The sequence below is a fragment of the Chionomys nivalis genome, chromosome 25 (assembly GCF_950005125.1).
Source record: "Chionomys nivalis chromosome 25, mChiNiv1.1, whole genome shotgun sequence".
In the NCBI taxonomy this organism is placed as follows: Eukaryota; Metazoa; Chordata; class Mammalia; order Rodentia; family Cricetidae; genus Chionomys; species Chionomys nivalis.
In genome coordinates, this window is record NC_080110.1 from 35,528,473 (window position 1) to 35,545,879 (window position 17,407).

A 17,407-nucleotide genomic window follows, 5' to 3' on the forward strand; every position below is an offset into this window, starting at 1 on the left:
TAGCACTTTACTCCAAATGTTCCATTCAAAAGCTCTGTCTCCAGCAGGAGCCAGACAGAGATCGTAATGGCGGCACAGCCCAGAAAGCCGGCATTTTAAAACAGCCAGTTTTTTTCCTGCTGCTGAGTCAGGAAAAATTTTTTGCAGCAAACCACCCACAAACAGCCAAAAGCTGTGTTAAACTCTCTCTCCCTTTTTTTTTTTTTAAAGTCCTCTCAGGTTTTTAAGTGGACTTAGTCCATCACGTTGGAGCGCCACTCTGTTGAATTAAGGAGCGACGGGCTATGTCCTGCCACCCGGCTGCCCGCATGACTTTATCCGAAATAATTACATGGAAACTGTATTCTTTTAAACACTGCCTGGCCCATTATATCTAGCCTCTTCTTGGCTAATTTTCACGTATTAATTTAGCCCATTTCTAATAATCTGTGTAGCAACACGAGGTGCGCTTACCAGGAAAGATCTTAACCTGCGTCTGTGTCTGGTGGGAGAATCATGGCGACTGCCTGACTCAGCTTCTTTTTCCCAGCATTCTGTTCTGTCTACTCCGCCTACCTAATTTTCTGTCCTATCAGGCCAAGCAGTTTTCTTTATTAGTTAACCAATGAAAGCAACAGATAAGATACAAGATTTACCTCCATCATTTCCCCTTTTTCTGTTTAAACAAAAAGAAAGGCTTTAACTTTAACATAGTAAAATTACATATAACAAAACAGTTATCAAGCAAGAATTACAGTTACAATATTTATATCTATTTTATCTTTTATCATAACTAAGGAAAACTATAACTATAACTATAACCATTCTTCAATTCCATCAAAGACTCCAGAAGGATATAATCTTACCTAAGCAAACAAGAAATAAGCAACTTCTAAACTCTAGAAATGACAGAGACATCTCGCTGCCTGGATAGTCACCCAAAGTTCCTCTGTACCGTTGGGGCATCCATCTTCGGCCTACAGGCCCAAAGTTTTCAGCAGACACTTCAATGAAGCAGGAAATTTTAAAGGCAGTTTAGTCACTATCTGTTGTGTCCTGCAGAATGTCTCGCAGACTCTTTGATAAATCAGGAACCCCAAAAGACCATCTCACCTTTAGGCAAATTTAGCAGTCCTCTCTCTGTGCGTTCTCTGTGTCCAGTTTGTGTAACAGTCCAGGCAAGAGCAGTTTCTTGCCCAAATGGCTATCAAACTCCATAAGGAGCCTCTTCGATACTTCCTCTTGAAGTATATTGGTGCTGTCAGGAGCAGACGTGTCTCATTGTCATGAAGAGCCCTAAGTTATTAAAATATTTTAAATGTCATATTTTGTAGTCTTTGAAAGATATGAAGAATGTCTATCTAAAATATATCTATGCACATCTTGAAAATCTAACATGACTACAAATTTGACTATTATTGATGATTATCCACTAACAACCTATATACGTTACATTTTTAAATGAACTACGCAATCACAATACCTTAATCAATATCAGAAATACATATACATATAACAAGATTGACCTTAAAATCCATACCAATGCAAATTATTCATATCTATATCAAACAAGGAACTGCAGGCCCAGCAGAGGCCCTTTCTTGTGTCAGGACTGTTCACCCGAGTGGTTCTGATGATCCCTGGTTGGAACCCCTCCCCCTGCGCCAGGCAGGAAGGGCTGAGAGCAGAGGCTCAGAGCAGCTACTGCTCATTCCTCCCCTGTAGCTGTCCACCGCGAGGCGGGATTAGGAGACTCCAGTTCCCTGTTGTGTACACACACAAGAGCTAAAGCAAACCATGAGCCAGTGCCCAGTTTTAGTCAGTGGGACATCTAGGTCAATTCTTAAGCAATTTTGAAGTTCCTAGTGAAAGTATTCACATTTTTTTTGGGGGGGGGTGTAGTTTTTTAAAACAAAATATGAATGATGTGATTTCTTAGCTGCTTAAGTCAAGTTTCTCAGTTGCTCAGGTAAAAGTTTACACAAATGACAGGGGCATTCAGTTTGGGGAGGACATTTGGTGTGTGTGTGGCCAGACTCAGTTGACTCTATTCTTCCCGACTGACATGGAAGAGGAGGTACTTCTTGGGTCCAAAGTTCTGAGACTAGGGTTGCACATGCCCGCATGTCTTCAAAAGGCTGTATGGAGAACTCTGCACTGGAAGTGAGCCAGCTGCTGGTTATCTTTGTGAGATCGAACATGAGAATTCACTACTAATACAATTACATGGCATGCTTAGGCACACAGAGTGTGTTAAGTGTAGTATTACAAAATCCATACAAACGTGGCCCTGGTTAAGAATCTAAACGCTGACACGCACGCGCTCACCGAACAGACACATGTGCTCAACCCACGGACATGCACGCACTCACTACACAGACACGCATGCGCTCACTGCATGGACACACATGTGCACACCATGTGCACTGCCCCCTGACTATAACTACCCCTCCTGTTGTAGGGAATCGTCTTCCTGAGCTTCACACCCTGCATTTCTCAGATGAGGCAAGGATGCCCGGAGAGGCGGGGGGCTGATGTCAGCTCACACTTTGCTAATGGGAGCCTTCTGTTTCTGCTGAGGGCGTGGGAAGAGTTGTGTAGTGTTGCTAAATTTATGCCACGTCTCAGCCCTGTGGATAAGCAAGCACACAGTGTATGTGAGCAGATTGCTTAAAAACAAGGTTGGTGCTCTTGTAGGCTATGCGGCTTTGCATAAAGCGTCGAGGGGAAGGGGTTTTAGCCAACGCTTGTTTGGAACCTTGAATTGCTGTAGAAAGTATATAGGTGGCGTTTGGGGACAGTCAGAAGGACAGGTGTGAACTGTCACAGCCACAGCACCGAACCACCATGTGAGCCACGGCACCGATCACGTTTCGTTCAGAGTCCTCCCGTTCCCACCATGCCACATCCCAGCTCCGAAGGAACAGTCTTGCTGAAATGGACAAACCACCTAAAAAGACTCCTAGAAAAGGCTCATCAGCACGTATCGTTCAAAAAGATTTATTTATCTTTGTAAATATTCGTGAGCACTTCACCTCTTTGAATATATGTTCACTGTGTGTACACCTAGGTCCGTGAAGGACAAAAGGTGGAGCTGGATCCCCGGGGACTGGAGTCACACAGAGGCTGTTGGGAGCTGCCATGTGGGTGCTGGGGACTGAGCCTCCGTCCTTGCGGGTGCGGCAAGTCCTCTTAACTGCTAAGTCATTTTTCAGCCCCTCATCGGGATGTTTGATTTGCTTCTGTGGGGAAATGAAAGCATGATCAATGTGGACACGCTGGCGAGTGGAAACTGAAGGGCTGTTAGTGAGTGTGGGACACTTAAAATTTAACAGTAAGAGACCCAGCAGAATTCTTCCTGTCATGGTAACGGGAAGACGCGGAGTTTCCCCGTCTCCCCACTCCTGCTTTAGTGAGACAGGATAGTTCTGGATGTCCTGGAACTCACTGTCTAGACCAGACTGGCTTCGAACTCAGAGCTCTGCCTGCTCTGCCTCCCTAGTGCTGGGATTTAAGTGTGAGTGGCCACACCCAGCTCCTTTAAAAAAAAAAAAAAAGATTTATTTATTTATTATGTGTACAGTATTCTTGGTATTCTGTCTGCATGTATGCCTGCAGGCCAGAAGAGGGCACCAGATCTCATTATGGATGGTTGTGAGCCACCATGCTGGGAATTGAACTCAGGATCTCTGTAAGAGCAGGCAGTGCTTTTAACCACTGAGCCATCTCTCCAGACCCTCTTTTGTTTTTATTTATGGATTTTTGGTGGCCCGCGCTTGATAACTTGTTATTGTCTTTTCTTTCCCTTTAAAAGTAACAGCAGTTTTCTCTTAGAGCTCATTCACAGGCTTTTGAAAAGGTGGTTCTTTGGGGGAAAGTTTGCAAGGTCATCCACAAAACTTAATTTTATTCAGAAAGCTGATGTCAGTGCCCGTGGGCATTATCAAAACACTTTAAACAAGCCAGACCTTGGAGGGGCATGTGTGGGTTCTTTGGTATAGACATCACAGTATGGTATATAACACACTCTCAAGAGGATGCTAGATGCCAGAATCTGCCCACCCATGCTCCTCATTCAGAATGCTCGGCTGCACGCAGCTGGCTGTTTGTGGGGTCACTTGTGTTTATGAGTATGGGTTAAATGTCACTTATCTGAAGTGCTTGGACTAGAAATAACTCAGATTTGGGGGATCTTCGCAAGTATGCAGTGAGAGATCTTGGGTATGGAGCACACGTCTAAACATAAGATTTTTATGTTATACAATTTTCATACTTGTGTATGAAGGTAGTATTATACCATATTTTGAGTATATCCCTATTTTTGTCTGTAACCCATTGCATGGATCAGATGTGAACTTTTTTTGGGGTGGGGGAACATGATGTTGGTGTTCTAAATGCCTCAGTTTTGGAGCCCTTTGCATCAAGGCTTAGAGATGGTACCCCATCTTCAATATCCTGGCTTCATTTTATTTTGTTTATATAGGATCTCATACAGCCCAGTCTGGCCTCAAATGCACTACTTAGCTAAGGATGAGGACATCTTCTTGTCTTTCTGGGGTTATAGGCCTGCACCACCCATGCCGTGTTTATGTGTGCTGGGGACTGGACTCAGGGCTTCAGACATACTCTACTGATTGAGTTACATTCCCATCCCTGCCTTACACTTCTGTCTTTCTTCAAAGAAGATTTCTCTCCCAGTTGCCGCATGAGGAGCAATATCTGTCTCCTCGGCCTCCACCTTTAACACAGGACTCATGGGAGTTTTTAGGTCACCATCTAAGACTTGGCAATTTCACTTTTGTCTTCCAGACTGTTTATTCTATGGCTCCGTTCCCTTTCCCACAGCTGGCAGAGCTGAGAGAAAAGTATACCTACAACATCACACCATTCCCAGCCACAGTTAAGCCCATGTCCGTTTCCGGGTAAGTGGCTTTTTGTGTTTTCTCGTTTTGTTATTGCAAGGTGACACTTAAGCCCTTGAACAAATGCAAACTAACTTGGTACTTAGAACCCAAAGGACCCTTTCCCAAAGGTTTACAGACTTAGATTCAACAGAGCTGTTCAAAGTGTGCTTCCCACATGAGGTGGGACACGAACTGAAGAAAAAAGTGTAGTAAACCTGCAGTGTTTTAAGACTGCAAAATACTTAAAATCTCAGTAACTTAAACAGGGTGAAACTGGCATACCAATTGATGCATGAGAGTCACACAGACACACAGATACACACACACACAGACACACACACAGACACACACACACACACGCACGCGCGCGGGAGTGTGCATTGGCGGCCTGACTCATTAATGTGAGCTGTGTAGATATAATACAGCTGTGAAAAAGATGAAGGAAGCTTGATATAAATACTGAAATATTTTATTAAATAAATTAAAAGCAGGGTGCAGAGGGATATATGTATACTCTCAGATTTATATCAGACTCTACAGTTATGTCTATCTGCGCATAGATAACTAGAGAATATGAAAGAAGCTGGTAACAGAGCTGACCTACAGCAATTAGGTTGGGCAAGACTCAGGAACAAAATTGTCAGGGGAAAAAGGGAAACATACACACACACACACACAAACACACAACGACATTTAAATTTTATTGCTTAAAAAAAAGGTCTATATTTTCTCTTTCTCCTTTTCTTCCAAGGCGACATAAGTCCAGAGATAGTGACGAGGAGCATGAGCCGGATGACGAGGACGCCATTGCTAGTGCCGTGGGATGCCTCGGGCCTTTCAGTGGGTTCCTGGCACCTGAGCTGCAAAAGTACCAAAAGCAGATTAAAGGTAGAGGGGCGTTCATATGATAGTGTTGGTTCATTTGAACAAGGGCCTGCACACGCCTGACTCTCTGGCTGGCTACTGCCATCCATAGTCTTTATAAAAGCATCTTCTCCATGGTTTATCTCTTGGCAGGATCCATCTGCATCTCTCGTCGCCCATACAGATTCCCTTTCGTTTCCTTTATGATAACTCTTACTGCCACTTGTCCGAACAAGCAGCCTTGCCTGCTCGGTGTAGAGCTTATACCCAGTGCATCCTGCTGGGGTTCGATTCAGGGCCCCGTAGACGGGCTCTCTTCTGCTTAGGATTGAGTATTTTCGTTTCTGGATGAGAAGACAATCCTCATTTCATAAGACACTAGATCCTCCCCTTAGCCTTAGTTTGTCTCCTCCTCTCCCTGGAGGATGGCTCTCACCTCTGCTAAAGGCCCTTGTTGGGGACGCCTGCCTGCCTGCCTGCCTGCCTGCCTGCTTGTCTGTCTTCTTTTCTTCCTTTCTCTCCCACCTTGGCTCTCGTTCATGCTGGGAACTGAACCTAGAACCCCACACATGCTAGGGGAGTGCTCTGCCATAGAGCTGTGGTACCAGTCCTCGGAAAGAGGCCATTTCTCGTAAGATACAACTCTATACCTCTTGATAGTCTGTGAGTCCACCTGATATGTGCTATGATTTGGGATTGTCTCTCTTAAATGTGGTGCTCTGGATCTGGCCACACTCTATTTCCTGCATAGAAGTGAGTTCCTGTGGGCTTGACAGTGCAATCTAACGAGCTTTTAAAAGCAGACTGTAGTTTTCCCCGCTGGGTCCTTTCCTGTCTTGGGTGGCAGATCTGTCTTAAGATATTTTGTCTACCTTGTCTAATTAGGAGGCCAATTCTCTTGTACAAGGAGGGCAGAAATGACACACAGGCCCTCTGCATTATCTTTGCCACCTGCCAACTTTATTGTCTTGTCATTTTTTGTTGTTGTTTATTATTTAGAGTGTGGCAGTGGTGGCTGATGGCATTGCCTTTTGGCTGTGGTAGTTTTGAATGCTTTACCCAAGCCTCGGCTCATTTTGAGATTGTTTGAGACAGTCTTTGCCTTAGTTACTTTTCCATTGCTGTGATAAGACTCACCATGACCAATGCAGCTCATAGAAGAAAGAGTTTATTTGGGGCTTACAGTTTCAGAGAGGTGAGTCCATGACCATCATGGCAGGGAGCATGGTAGAAGGCAGGCAGGCACGGCGTGGGAGCAGTAGCTAGGAGTTCATGTCATGAGACAACCACACACATGTCAGAGAAAACACATGGAACATGGAGAGTCCTTTGAAACCTCAAAGCCTGCCACTAGCAACACACACAAGGTCACACCTCTGATCCTTCTGAAGCAGTTCTACCAGCTGGGGACTGATTATTCAAACACAGGGAGCCTATGGTGTCATAATGATTCAAACCACTCCAGTCTTGGATATCCTGGGTGTTACCTCTCCGACCCAAGCGCTGGGATTGGTATAGCATGTGCCACCATGCTGGGTTTATATGGTGCTGAGGACCGGCCTTAGGGTTTGTGCATACCAGGCTGGCACCGTACCAGCTGAGCCACATGCCCAGCTTCATTTTGCGTTTCACCCTGCTGAAGACTGGGCTGATGTGTAGAAATTCATTGAGTTGTATAGACTTCAGGTCTGGTTAATTTTGGTGTGTGAAGTTTTTATTTATTTGTAAGTTTTTTTTATAATAAAGTTTATAAAGTTAAAAACAGTTTGGCTTGGGGAAGAAGACTGGGTTTACGCTGTTTTGTGTGTTTCGTGTGTTATGCCCATCTTTAAAACAACCATTGGGAATCTGAGCCCAACAAGATTCCTCTTGGTTTCTTTTTTATTTTTTTTATTCTTTTTTAATTAATATTTCCACCTGCTCCCCGTTTCCCATTTCCCTCCCCTCCTCCCAAATATTGCCCCCTCCCCCCACTCCCCTCCCCCTATCCCCACTCCTCTCCTCCTCCCCCCACACCATTCCCCCTCCCTCTCGATACTGAAGAGCAGTCCAAATTCTCTGCCCTGCGGGAAGACGAAGGTCTTCTATCTACGTCCAGGAAGGTGAGCGTCTAAACAGGCTAAGCACCCACAAAGCCAGTTCATGTATTAGGATCGAAACCTAGTGCCATTGTCCTTGGCTTCTCATCAGCCTTCATTGTCCGCCATGTTCAGAGAGTCCAGTTTCAACCCATGCTTATTCAGTCCCAGACGAGCTGGCCTTGGTGGGCTCCCAATAAATCAGTTCCACTGTCACAGTGGGTGGGTGCATCCCTCGTGGTCCTGATTTCCTTGCTCATGTTCTCCCTCCTTCTGCTCCTCATTTGGACCTTAAGAGCTCAGACCATTGCTCCAAATTGAGTCTCTGTCTCTACCTCGATCCATCGCCAGATGAAGGTTCTAAGGTGATATGTAAGATATTCATCAGTATAGGATAGGGTCATTTCAGGTTCCCTCTCCTCAGTTGCCCAAGGTACCAGCTGGGTACATCTCCCTGGACACCTGCGAACCCCTCTAGAGTCAAGTCTCTTGCCAACCCTAAGATGGCTCCCTTAGTTAGGATATATACTTCGCTGCTCCCATATCCACCCTTCCTATATCCCAACCATCCCAATCCCCCGAGCTCCTCCCATCCTCCCCTTCTCATGTTTCTCATCCCATTTCCCCTTTGCCCCATGCCACCTCACCCACAAGTTCCCAGTTTTTGCCCTGCAATCTTGTCTACTTCCCCTCTCCAGGCGGATGACTATACGATTTTCTTTGGGTTCACTTTCTTATTTAGCTTCTCTAGGTCCTCTTGGTTTCTGTAATACCTTTTGCACCCTTTCTTGTCTGAATTTTTTTTTTTGTTTTTAGACATGTACTCAATTATTAATGTTAAAGTTTTTAAAAAGTTATCATCACTTTGATATATAACTTTCTATTGACCCTTTTTATTTTTAAAGATTTATTTTATTCATGTGTATGTATGTGTGTGTTTGAGTGCCTGTGTACATATATGTATGAATGCCTGTGTACATGTGTGTGTTCGAGTGCCTGTATACCTAAATATGTGGATGCCTTTGTACATGCAGTAGCCAGAAGAGGGTTGTCAGATTTCTTGGAGCTGGAGTTACAGATGTTTGTGTGTCTCTGAGCTATATACATGTGTTCTGAGATCTGACCTCTGGTCTTATAATTGTTCAGCAAGTGCTCCTAACCACTGAGCTGTCCCCCTCCAGCCCCATTGCTAAAGGTTTTGAATCTATGGTCAGAGCCTATGGTCAGTTTAGACCAGAGTGGCCATCACTTTCTCATAAATATGCTTCCTAGTGATTTTGTTCAACTTACCCATTCTTTTAATTTTCTTTTCCTTAGAGAAGTGATTTCAGTAACGAATGAGGTAAATTTATAAGATGCCCAATTCTCCCCTGGAGACATTCTCAGCAGATATTAGCACAGCTGAAATCTCTGTCTTTCTTCCATTGGTTCCCAGACTCACTTGTAGACATTGCTTTAGAGATTTTTCTCCCTGGTCATCCAGGCAGACTGTGGGTGTACATACTCACCAGAGCAATGGTTTCTCTTTGGGGTACAATCTTGATTTTACCTAAGGGAAGGTTCTGCTAGCTGAAGATGGATGTCCCAGGGTCAGAAACTATATCAACCATAGCATCCATGGCAGACAGTCAGAAGTGCATGTTCAGTGTGCGAAAGAACTTGCTTCTGGTGACATAGTCCTCCAAAGTCTCATACCCTGAGGAAGAGGGCTGTTTTTAGAATGTGCTTGCACGTCTATAAGTGGTTAGCCCTATAGGTTCTTACGAAGATGTGAGGATGTTACACAGTTATTATCATAGAACACTTGCTGAACTGTATTTTTTTCTGAGGGATTTTCAGAAAGCGGTATTGATTTTTAGCTGGAGATAGTTGATCTTATGTCTACATCCTGAAGAAAGTGGCCACAAAATCAATGAACCTCAGGCTCGTTAGGGACTGCAGGAGCAAACCAAAGCAAAAACTAGGTAAATGCTAGGGGTGGTTTCCTGGTTTAGAATTTCTTGAGGGTTAAGGGACTACACCAGAGGCAGGGAAATCTGTTCCCCTTTGCTCACATCCCCTCTGCTGACCTTGCGTTCCTTCCCCGAGGGCAGAAGCAAGCGAGGAACAGAGCCTGAGGTCCAACAACATTGCCGAGCTGAGCCCGGGAGCCATCAATTCCTGTCGAAGTGAATACCACGCGGCCTTCAACAGTATGATGATGGAGCGGATGACCACAGACATCAACGCCCTGAAACGGCAGTACTCTCGCATCAAGAAGAAGCAGCAGCAGCAGCTCCACCAGGTGTACATAAGGGCAGGTAGGGAGATTCTTCGATTGGTTCGAACTTGGCCTCAGAATTCTCACTGTTGTGGCAAAGTCCTGAGGAGAGCACAGTAAGGGGTTACTTTGTCCCATGCGATGGCTCAGAGCCATTGTGGAGGGAAAAGCGAGGAGGTGAGAACGGCTATAACGGGGTGGGGGTGGGGGAGGCAGGCATTTGAGGCAGCCGTCACATTGCGCCCAGAGGCAGAGAACAGAGAGACATGTGTGTGGACAATCGGTTTCCTTTCCTCTTTTGCCCTCGTATTCAGTCCAAGACCTCAGCCCAAGGGTTGGTGCTGCTCGCCTTCAGGGTGGGTCGTCCCTGGGAACCTCTCTGGACACCTTCACAGACATGCCGCCCGTGTGTCTCCCAGGCGGCTCCAAGTCTAGTTGAGAATGAAGATTAGCCATCACGCCTTTATCTATCAGCCAGCAGGTCCCAGAAAGTAGCATATTTAGAATCTCACTTTCAACTTTATTTTATCAGGGTGTAAAGAAGAAAAGGACCTTGGGTTCTTTTTAGGCCCCAAGGAACAGGCCGTGGATGGTATTATATCTCATTTACTGTATAAGTGTGCTTGTCCAGAGGGATTTACAAATGATTACAATGTTGCTGAGCTAAGCAATCCTTGGACTTGAGAAATTTTAGAAATTCAAATTTGTGGGCCAGTGCGATGTCCCAGGGGGTAGACGTGCACAGATCTGGCAGCCTGCATCAGTTCCTGGACGCTACCGAGGAATGGCTCCACAAGCTGTCCTCTGGTCTCCCTGTGTGCGCCGTGGTCCACATGTGTCCACGCCCATCTGAATGCACACACGGAAACAAATAAGCAATAAGAAGCTTAAGCATCTGAAAATGGAATCTAGTCGTCTGTGTACTTCACAGAGGTTCTGATAAGGAAGATGGGAGAAGCTGGGCCTCACTGATAAGCCGCTCCCAGCGTGTCAGGAGTGGCAGAGAACAGCCTCATGCCATTCGGTCGAAAGGCTTCTTTTCCAAGGATTGCCGAGCTCTCTTTTCTCTTTTATAATCCCCCAAATCACAGTGACCAACAGGCCTTGCTGACTTGGGAGTGGGTCTCCTGTCCCTAATGAAACTGTTTTCTATCGGAGTTCATAAAGATATCAATTTGACATGCGGCTTCTGAACATGTGACTGGTCTTGGACAAAAACTGAATCCACCATTGGGAGAAAGAGGGAAATCTTGAAGGATCTAACTCCACTTGGAACCATTAAGAAAGCAACCATGAATATACATTACCATTCTAAAGGAGAGGACGGGGGGCATAGTGGGAAAAGAGGGGCCAGAGAAAGACAAAAATCGAGCGGAGGCAGCACCAAACCCTGCCACCCTGTCTCTGATGACGGGGACATCAGTTTCAAAGGGCCTAGACGGCCTGTTTCCCCTGCAGCCTCTCATACCTATCTCCCTTCGGTTACTCTCCTCCCTACATTCAGCTCTCCATGGCGGAGGTTTCACAGCTGAGGTATCGTAGCATCTTGTGGTGTCAAAATGCAGCCCGGGTTCGTCTTCACAACTTCCTGCAGTGTGCTCTCAAAGTCTCCTCATGGGGCTCTGACTGTACCAGACAGACCGATTGCACCACGGTCCTGAATAGAGCAGTGGCAGGCTCTGTGTGAAGTTGCATTTGGAGAGGGGACGTGCTCACACTTGTCAATGTGCATCCTTTGTGCTGTCCTTTCTCAAGAGCATCTTTGAGGGGATGGGGAACCCGTTTATTTACACCTTGTTCAAGGCTGCTTTTATGCTACAATGGCCAAAAGATTTACAGGCTAGAAAGTTTGCTGGTCCCTGCTGCAGAGCAGGACTCCAGGGGTTCGCATTAAATAAGGGCAGAGCTTGCTGCCCAGAGGCAAACTTACAGAGCACTGGCTTCCTGATTTCAGGGTGCCTACAAAGTCATTTAGAGATGGGGCTGAAGTCCAGAGTGTGTTTCAGCAAGTTAGCTAGCTGGCGATGCTTTAGCTCCTGAGTGGGGCCCAGACTTTGAGGTTTTAGAGGAGATGGCAGAAGATATTAGCATGAAAGTTATCTTTAACTCTCAGAAGAAGACTGCAGCTTCCGAGAACAGAGGTAGTGATAGTACCTGAAGTACCAGATTCCCAGGTTAGGGAGGGCCTGAGGTACCAGATTCCCGGGTTAGGGAGGGCCTGAGGTACCAGATTCCCAGGTTAGGGAGGGCCTGAGGTACCAGATTCCCGGGTTAGGGAGGGCCTGAGGTACCAGATTCCCGGGTTAGGGAGGGCCTGAGGTACCAGATTCCCGGGTTAGGGAGGGCCTGAGGTACCAGATTCCCGGGTTAGGGAGGGCCTGAGGTACCAGATTCCCGGGTTAGGGAGGGCCTGAGGTACCAGATTCCCGGGTTAGGGAGGGCCTGAGGTACCAGATTCCCGGGTTAGGGAGGGCCTGAGGTACCAGATTCCCGGGTTAGGGAGGGCCTGAGGTACCAGATTCCCGGGTTAGGGAGGGCCTGAGGTACCAGATTCCCGGGTTAGGGAGGGCCTGAGGTACCAGATTCCCGGGTTAGGGAGGGCCTGAGGTACCAGATTCCCGGGTTAGGGAGGGCCTGAGGTACCAGATTCCTGGTACCAGATTCCCAGGTTAGGGAGGGCCTGAGGGACCAGATTCCTGGTACCAGATTCCCAGGTTAGGGAGGGCCTGAGTTACCAGATTCCCAGGTTAGAGAGAGCCTGAGGTACCAGATTCCCGGATTAGGGAGGGCCTGAGGTACCAGATTCCCAGGGTAGGGAGGATAGGAAGTCGAGATCTTTGAGACCTGAGAGCTCCTGTTTTCTTGGGACAATGAGGAGAAATGTTATATGCAGATAGTATGCTGGAGGTGTTGAGAATCAGAAGGAGCTTAGGGACAGTAATGAAGATTTTCGTAGGTCACTGGACAGACTAAAAGAGGGACAAGGAGGAAAGATTGGTGACGTCAGGCATGCCCCTGGTGACCTACTTCTACATATCGGTGCAACTGTAAACTCTGAGGGACAGTTAACCATCAGTTAGGTCAGGGTCATGGTGATGCAGTCAGTGATGGGATCTGCCGGCTGCGACCAAGCCTTTCACAAGGAACCCTTTGTAGAATATACCCATCCAAACCACAGCATGTCCGCAGCCTCCAGTGCTCTCTTCCCGGAAGAGGTGGAATTGGGCATCACAGGTACTAGGGTGCGATTCAGTTTCTGTGTTCCCAGTCACATGGCTCTGCTGGGACATGGAAAATTAATGGGGAAAAGATTCCATGAGATTGCTGTTCAGACAGTTGTGTTTCTGTGTGGTTTGCTTCACACGGCCTTTCAATCTTTCTTCCAGACAAAGGCCCAGTCACCAGCATCCTCCCATCCCAGGTAAACAATTCTCCAGTGATAAATCACCTTCTGCTAGGGAAAAAGATGAAAATTACAAACAGAGCCACCAAGAATGCAGTCATCCACATCCCCGGCCATGCAGGAGGTAAAATGTCTCCTGTCCCCTACGAAGACCTCAAGACCAAGCTCAACTCTCCATGGCGGACTCACATCAGAGTCCACAAAAAGAACATGCCACGGACCAAGAGCCATCTGGGCTGTGGGGACACGGTAGGGCTGATTGAGGAGCAGAATGAAGGCTGTAGGGCCAGTGGCCTTGGGGCACCTGAGGAGTTTCCCTCGAGCTGTGCAGCCACCGCTCGTGGTGAGGGTAGCAGCTGTGCCGGTGGCACTCCGAGGACAATCGAAGGGCAGTCGCCGGAGCCAGTATTTGGGGATGCTGATGTTGTCGATGTGGCTGCAGTGCAGGTGAAATTAGAAGCCTTGGAACTGAACCAAAGGGATGCCCCTGCCGAGACTGAGCCCAAGGTGCACCTTCCCTGCCAGCAGCATGCCCCAGAGTCAGTGGGTGGCCCCGGGGAACACCAGGCTCCCAGTAATCCTCTCCCTGTCAGCAACTCAAAAGCCCCTATCTTCAGCCCTTTTCCTAGCGTCAAGCCGCTTCGAAAGTCAGCCACGGCCAGGAATTTGGGGTTGTACGGCCCCACAGAAAGAACCCCAACCATGCACTTTCCTCAGATCAGCAGGAGCTTCAACAAGTCGGCCACTGGGAGCAGCAGCAGCACCAAGAAGCGATGAGATGTCGCCTCCCTGTGGCTCAGCGTCTGGACCCGCGTGGTATGGCGATGTTAGCATGCCGGCCACACCCTTCCTGTTCTGTTTGTCCTGTGAGAATGAATCGAGAGGCTAGGAGCCGAGCACCGACTGCCCATCAAAGTGGGAACTGGAAGTGTCATGGTGGGAACCAGTGTAGGGACCTTTCCTACCCAGCAGGTAGCTGGGAAAGTGGATTCTTGTGACTGAATAAACTGCGTGCTTCTCAAGTGTGGAGTTTCCCCAATTTTCCTTGTGAACTCTTTAGAAAAGACAGTATGTAGACTGTTAAGCCCTCTTCCGGCCTTCTCAGGGCCTTTTTGGGATCCCTGAAAACAGCAACACGTCCCCATGGCCTTCCTGTCCTCTGGGCATCACCAATCCTCCAGCATGAACGAACACACCAGCTTGCTAGAACTGAAACTGTCCAAATAAGTTTCTTAGTTGCAAAAAAAAAAAAACAAAACTGTCCTGATGTTTCTCTTTCTGCTCTGTCGGAGAGGGGAGGAATTTGTGTGTGTGTGTGTGTGATGAGTGTGTATGCGTGCATGTGTGTGTGCACTTTAATACCTGTCTTCAGATTGTTTTTTATCCTTACGCTAAAGCAGAAAAATCAAGATAGTCTTTCTTTAACTTTCTATTTCTACCCGTGAAAAGAAAACCTTCACATCAGTTGACACTGACGTTAATAACCAAACTGAGGAGCATACGCAGAGACACTCATTGGCTATGCATTAAGTAGCTGCTCTATCCGAACTGCTTGCCAATTCCAAACTTTCCCGAGACTTCTTTTCTTCTCTCGAGGACTCAGCGAGCTCCCTGTGGAACGTGTGCACCCTCTGGACGCGGTTCCTACACCTCCGAGCCCTCTCTCCACTACAGATGTGCAATGCCTTGCCCACAACCAGAACACAGCACCCGTGACTCTGTTACTTGAATTTTGTGCTTTTGGGTTGGACTACTTTGTTACTTGAATACTGCCTTTCTCTGGAGCAGGCCCCAGCTCTTTCCCTCATGTTCTTCTCTCTCACTCACTCCTACCCTGGTCCCAACAGGTCAGAGGTAGCTCCTCTTGTCTCCACTATGCAGTTGGGAACTCTATGCCACACACATGAAGTGGCGCTTCAGTTACTCCAGGTAAATAATCCAGTGTGTCTGTCATAGGACCTCACTATGTTTCTTCTCGTACGATAAGCTGGCTTGCTGCTCTTTGTCCGCGTGTGTTGGTGACAGAGCTGATCCGAGCCAAGACTAGGAAGCCATTCACTGCACAGCCTCCTGACTCTAAGGCTCTCTCTCCAAGGCGTAGAGGCCTGGGATGGTGTTTACAGAACGAGCTGCGAAACCTCCTCCTCATGAAAATTATTTCTTTCTCCAAATGCTTCGTGCACCTCTCCCTTGGCTGAATGAAGGGTTTTCTGCTCTGTCACCACCGTCATTAGCAGAATAGAAAGACACCCTGACCTTCATCTCTGGAAGGCTTTGGCAGGTTTTTCAGGAATACTGTTGAAGCCGTCAGTGTTCATTTGAGCAAGTCGGTTCACTAATTCTGAAGCCAGAGCTGGTTTTAGAGCGAGCTTTTACAATGAGAGGTACTCAGTTTTTTTTTTTTTTTTTTTTAATAAGCCAGTGGAATTGTGTGGGCTCTTTTGAATGAAAAGCCTCTACAGGAATGGCACATTTCATGCCCTGTGTGGTATTTTTGCCCCAAAGGACCCGAGGATGGAATGCAAGGCTAATAAGTTGCTATACTTTGGGGCTGGAATTCTATCTGAAGTTAGCAGGCAACTTCTCAACAGACAGCCATGCTCTTCCTAGGCCTGGGGTGGGTGGGTGGGGGGCTTACTTTGCACACCAACCCCAGGTGATGGAGCCACTGTTTCCTAAAGCTAAGCACAGAAAAGGATTCCTGTTATCTGCTAAACTTCAGATAACAACTTTTAGCCTCACTAGCGTCTTTTCTCCTGATAATCCCAATTAAGCTCCCCCACCCAGTCTGTTTGACTTAAATAGAAAACTGTCCCCTCTTTGCCAGGCTCAGGCTCCCCAAGAGTCTGGGTGTTGGGGAGAGGTGGGTAGTCAGGTGGGGCTCCTCTACCGAGCTCTGTCAGTATTCTCCTCTCGCCTACGTCTTGAGAAAGGGACCGACATAGGGCATGGGCTGAGTGTCGGTTGAAGGGATAGCTGAGAGGGAATTTTTTTTCTTTTCAGTTAAAATGACCATGTCAATTTAGAAAACTCAACAGATTCCTATTAAGGCTCTCTGTACCAATACCATGCATGCACAGCACCAAGTAGTCACAACATGAACCGGTCGACTTCTGAGCCTTGCCGTTTAGGACAAGAACTCTGCCACAGCCTCCCCGACACAGCATGTGCAAAGGCCTGTATGGACTCACCGTCTTCCCCATGTACTGGACACTTTGCCAACACCAGAAGAACTTAGCCGCAGGAGTTTATTTCCACGCCTGCCTGTACCCTCTCAGCACTTTTTGGGGAGTCAACCCTGCACCTCAGTCCTCTCTAAAAACCTCTAGATCTACACCTAGTTTGTAATGTCTACCTATGGCTGTAACTGTTAGGAACGATGTTCTCCTTTTCTCTCATCTCGTTCTGAAGAACTGTAATGACAAAGATAAATGCATAAAGTTTCTCACGGTTGTCGTTGTGGTGTGGTTTTCTGTCCAGGTGCATGTGGGGGAAAAGGGCTGTGACATTTCTCATTTGTCACCGCTTTCTCTCCTACGTGCCTCTTGGTCATAGGAATCAGAGAATTGGCTCCATTTTCCCCATTCTTATCCCTGGATCCCAGGGTTCCCCGACGCTTGCCCAGGACAATACAGAAGAGCAGGTTCCTGAGAAGGAGGCAGATGAGGACGGCAGGGAGGGAGAGAGAATACATGTATATGGTGTCCACATACATTGATGTTTAGTTCCACTATCTTACTGTATTTAGTAAAAGAGAACAATAATACAAATTTCCATCTTTGTCTTTCAAGAAGTCTGCTTGAACTGGGAGCTAGGATCAAGTGTCTCTGCACAGATTCTTCATAATTTTCAAATTACCTTCTTTGCCACCGATAGCAGCCACTTGGCAGCATTTCAGATACATGACTTTTCCTAATTA

The 17,407-nt window shown here is 47.0% G+C and overlaps 1 protein-coding gene across 2 annotated transcripts in view; it reads left to right on the forward strand.

Moving 5' to 3' along the window:
* Window positions 1–16,927, forward strand: part of LOC130866644 (TBC1 domain family member 30) — a 48,805-nt gene extending 31,878 nt beyond the window's left edge. For both annotated transcript variants that reach the window (XM_057758234.1, XM_057758235.1), the window contains 4 exons: window positions 4,789–4,901; window positions 5,635–5,771; window positions 9,919–10,125; window positions 13,472–16,927. In XM_057758234.1, the coding sequence (XP_057614217.1) occupies window positions 4,789–4,901; window positions 5,635–5,771; window positions 9,919–10,125; window positions 13,472–14,265 (1,251 nt within the window). In that variant the 3' untranslated portion in view covers window positions 14,266–16,927. The remainder of the gene's footprint in view (window positions 1–4,788; window positions 4,902–5,634; window positions 5,772–9,918; window positions 10,126–13,471) is intronic.
* Window positions 16,928–17,407: the final 480 nt, after the last annotated feature.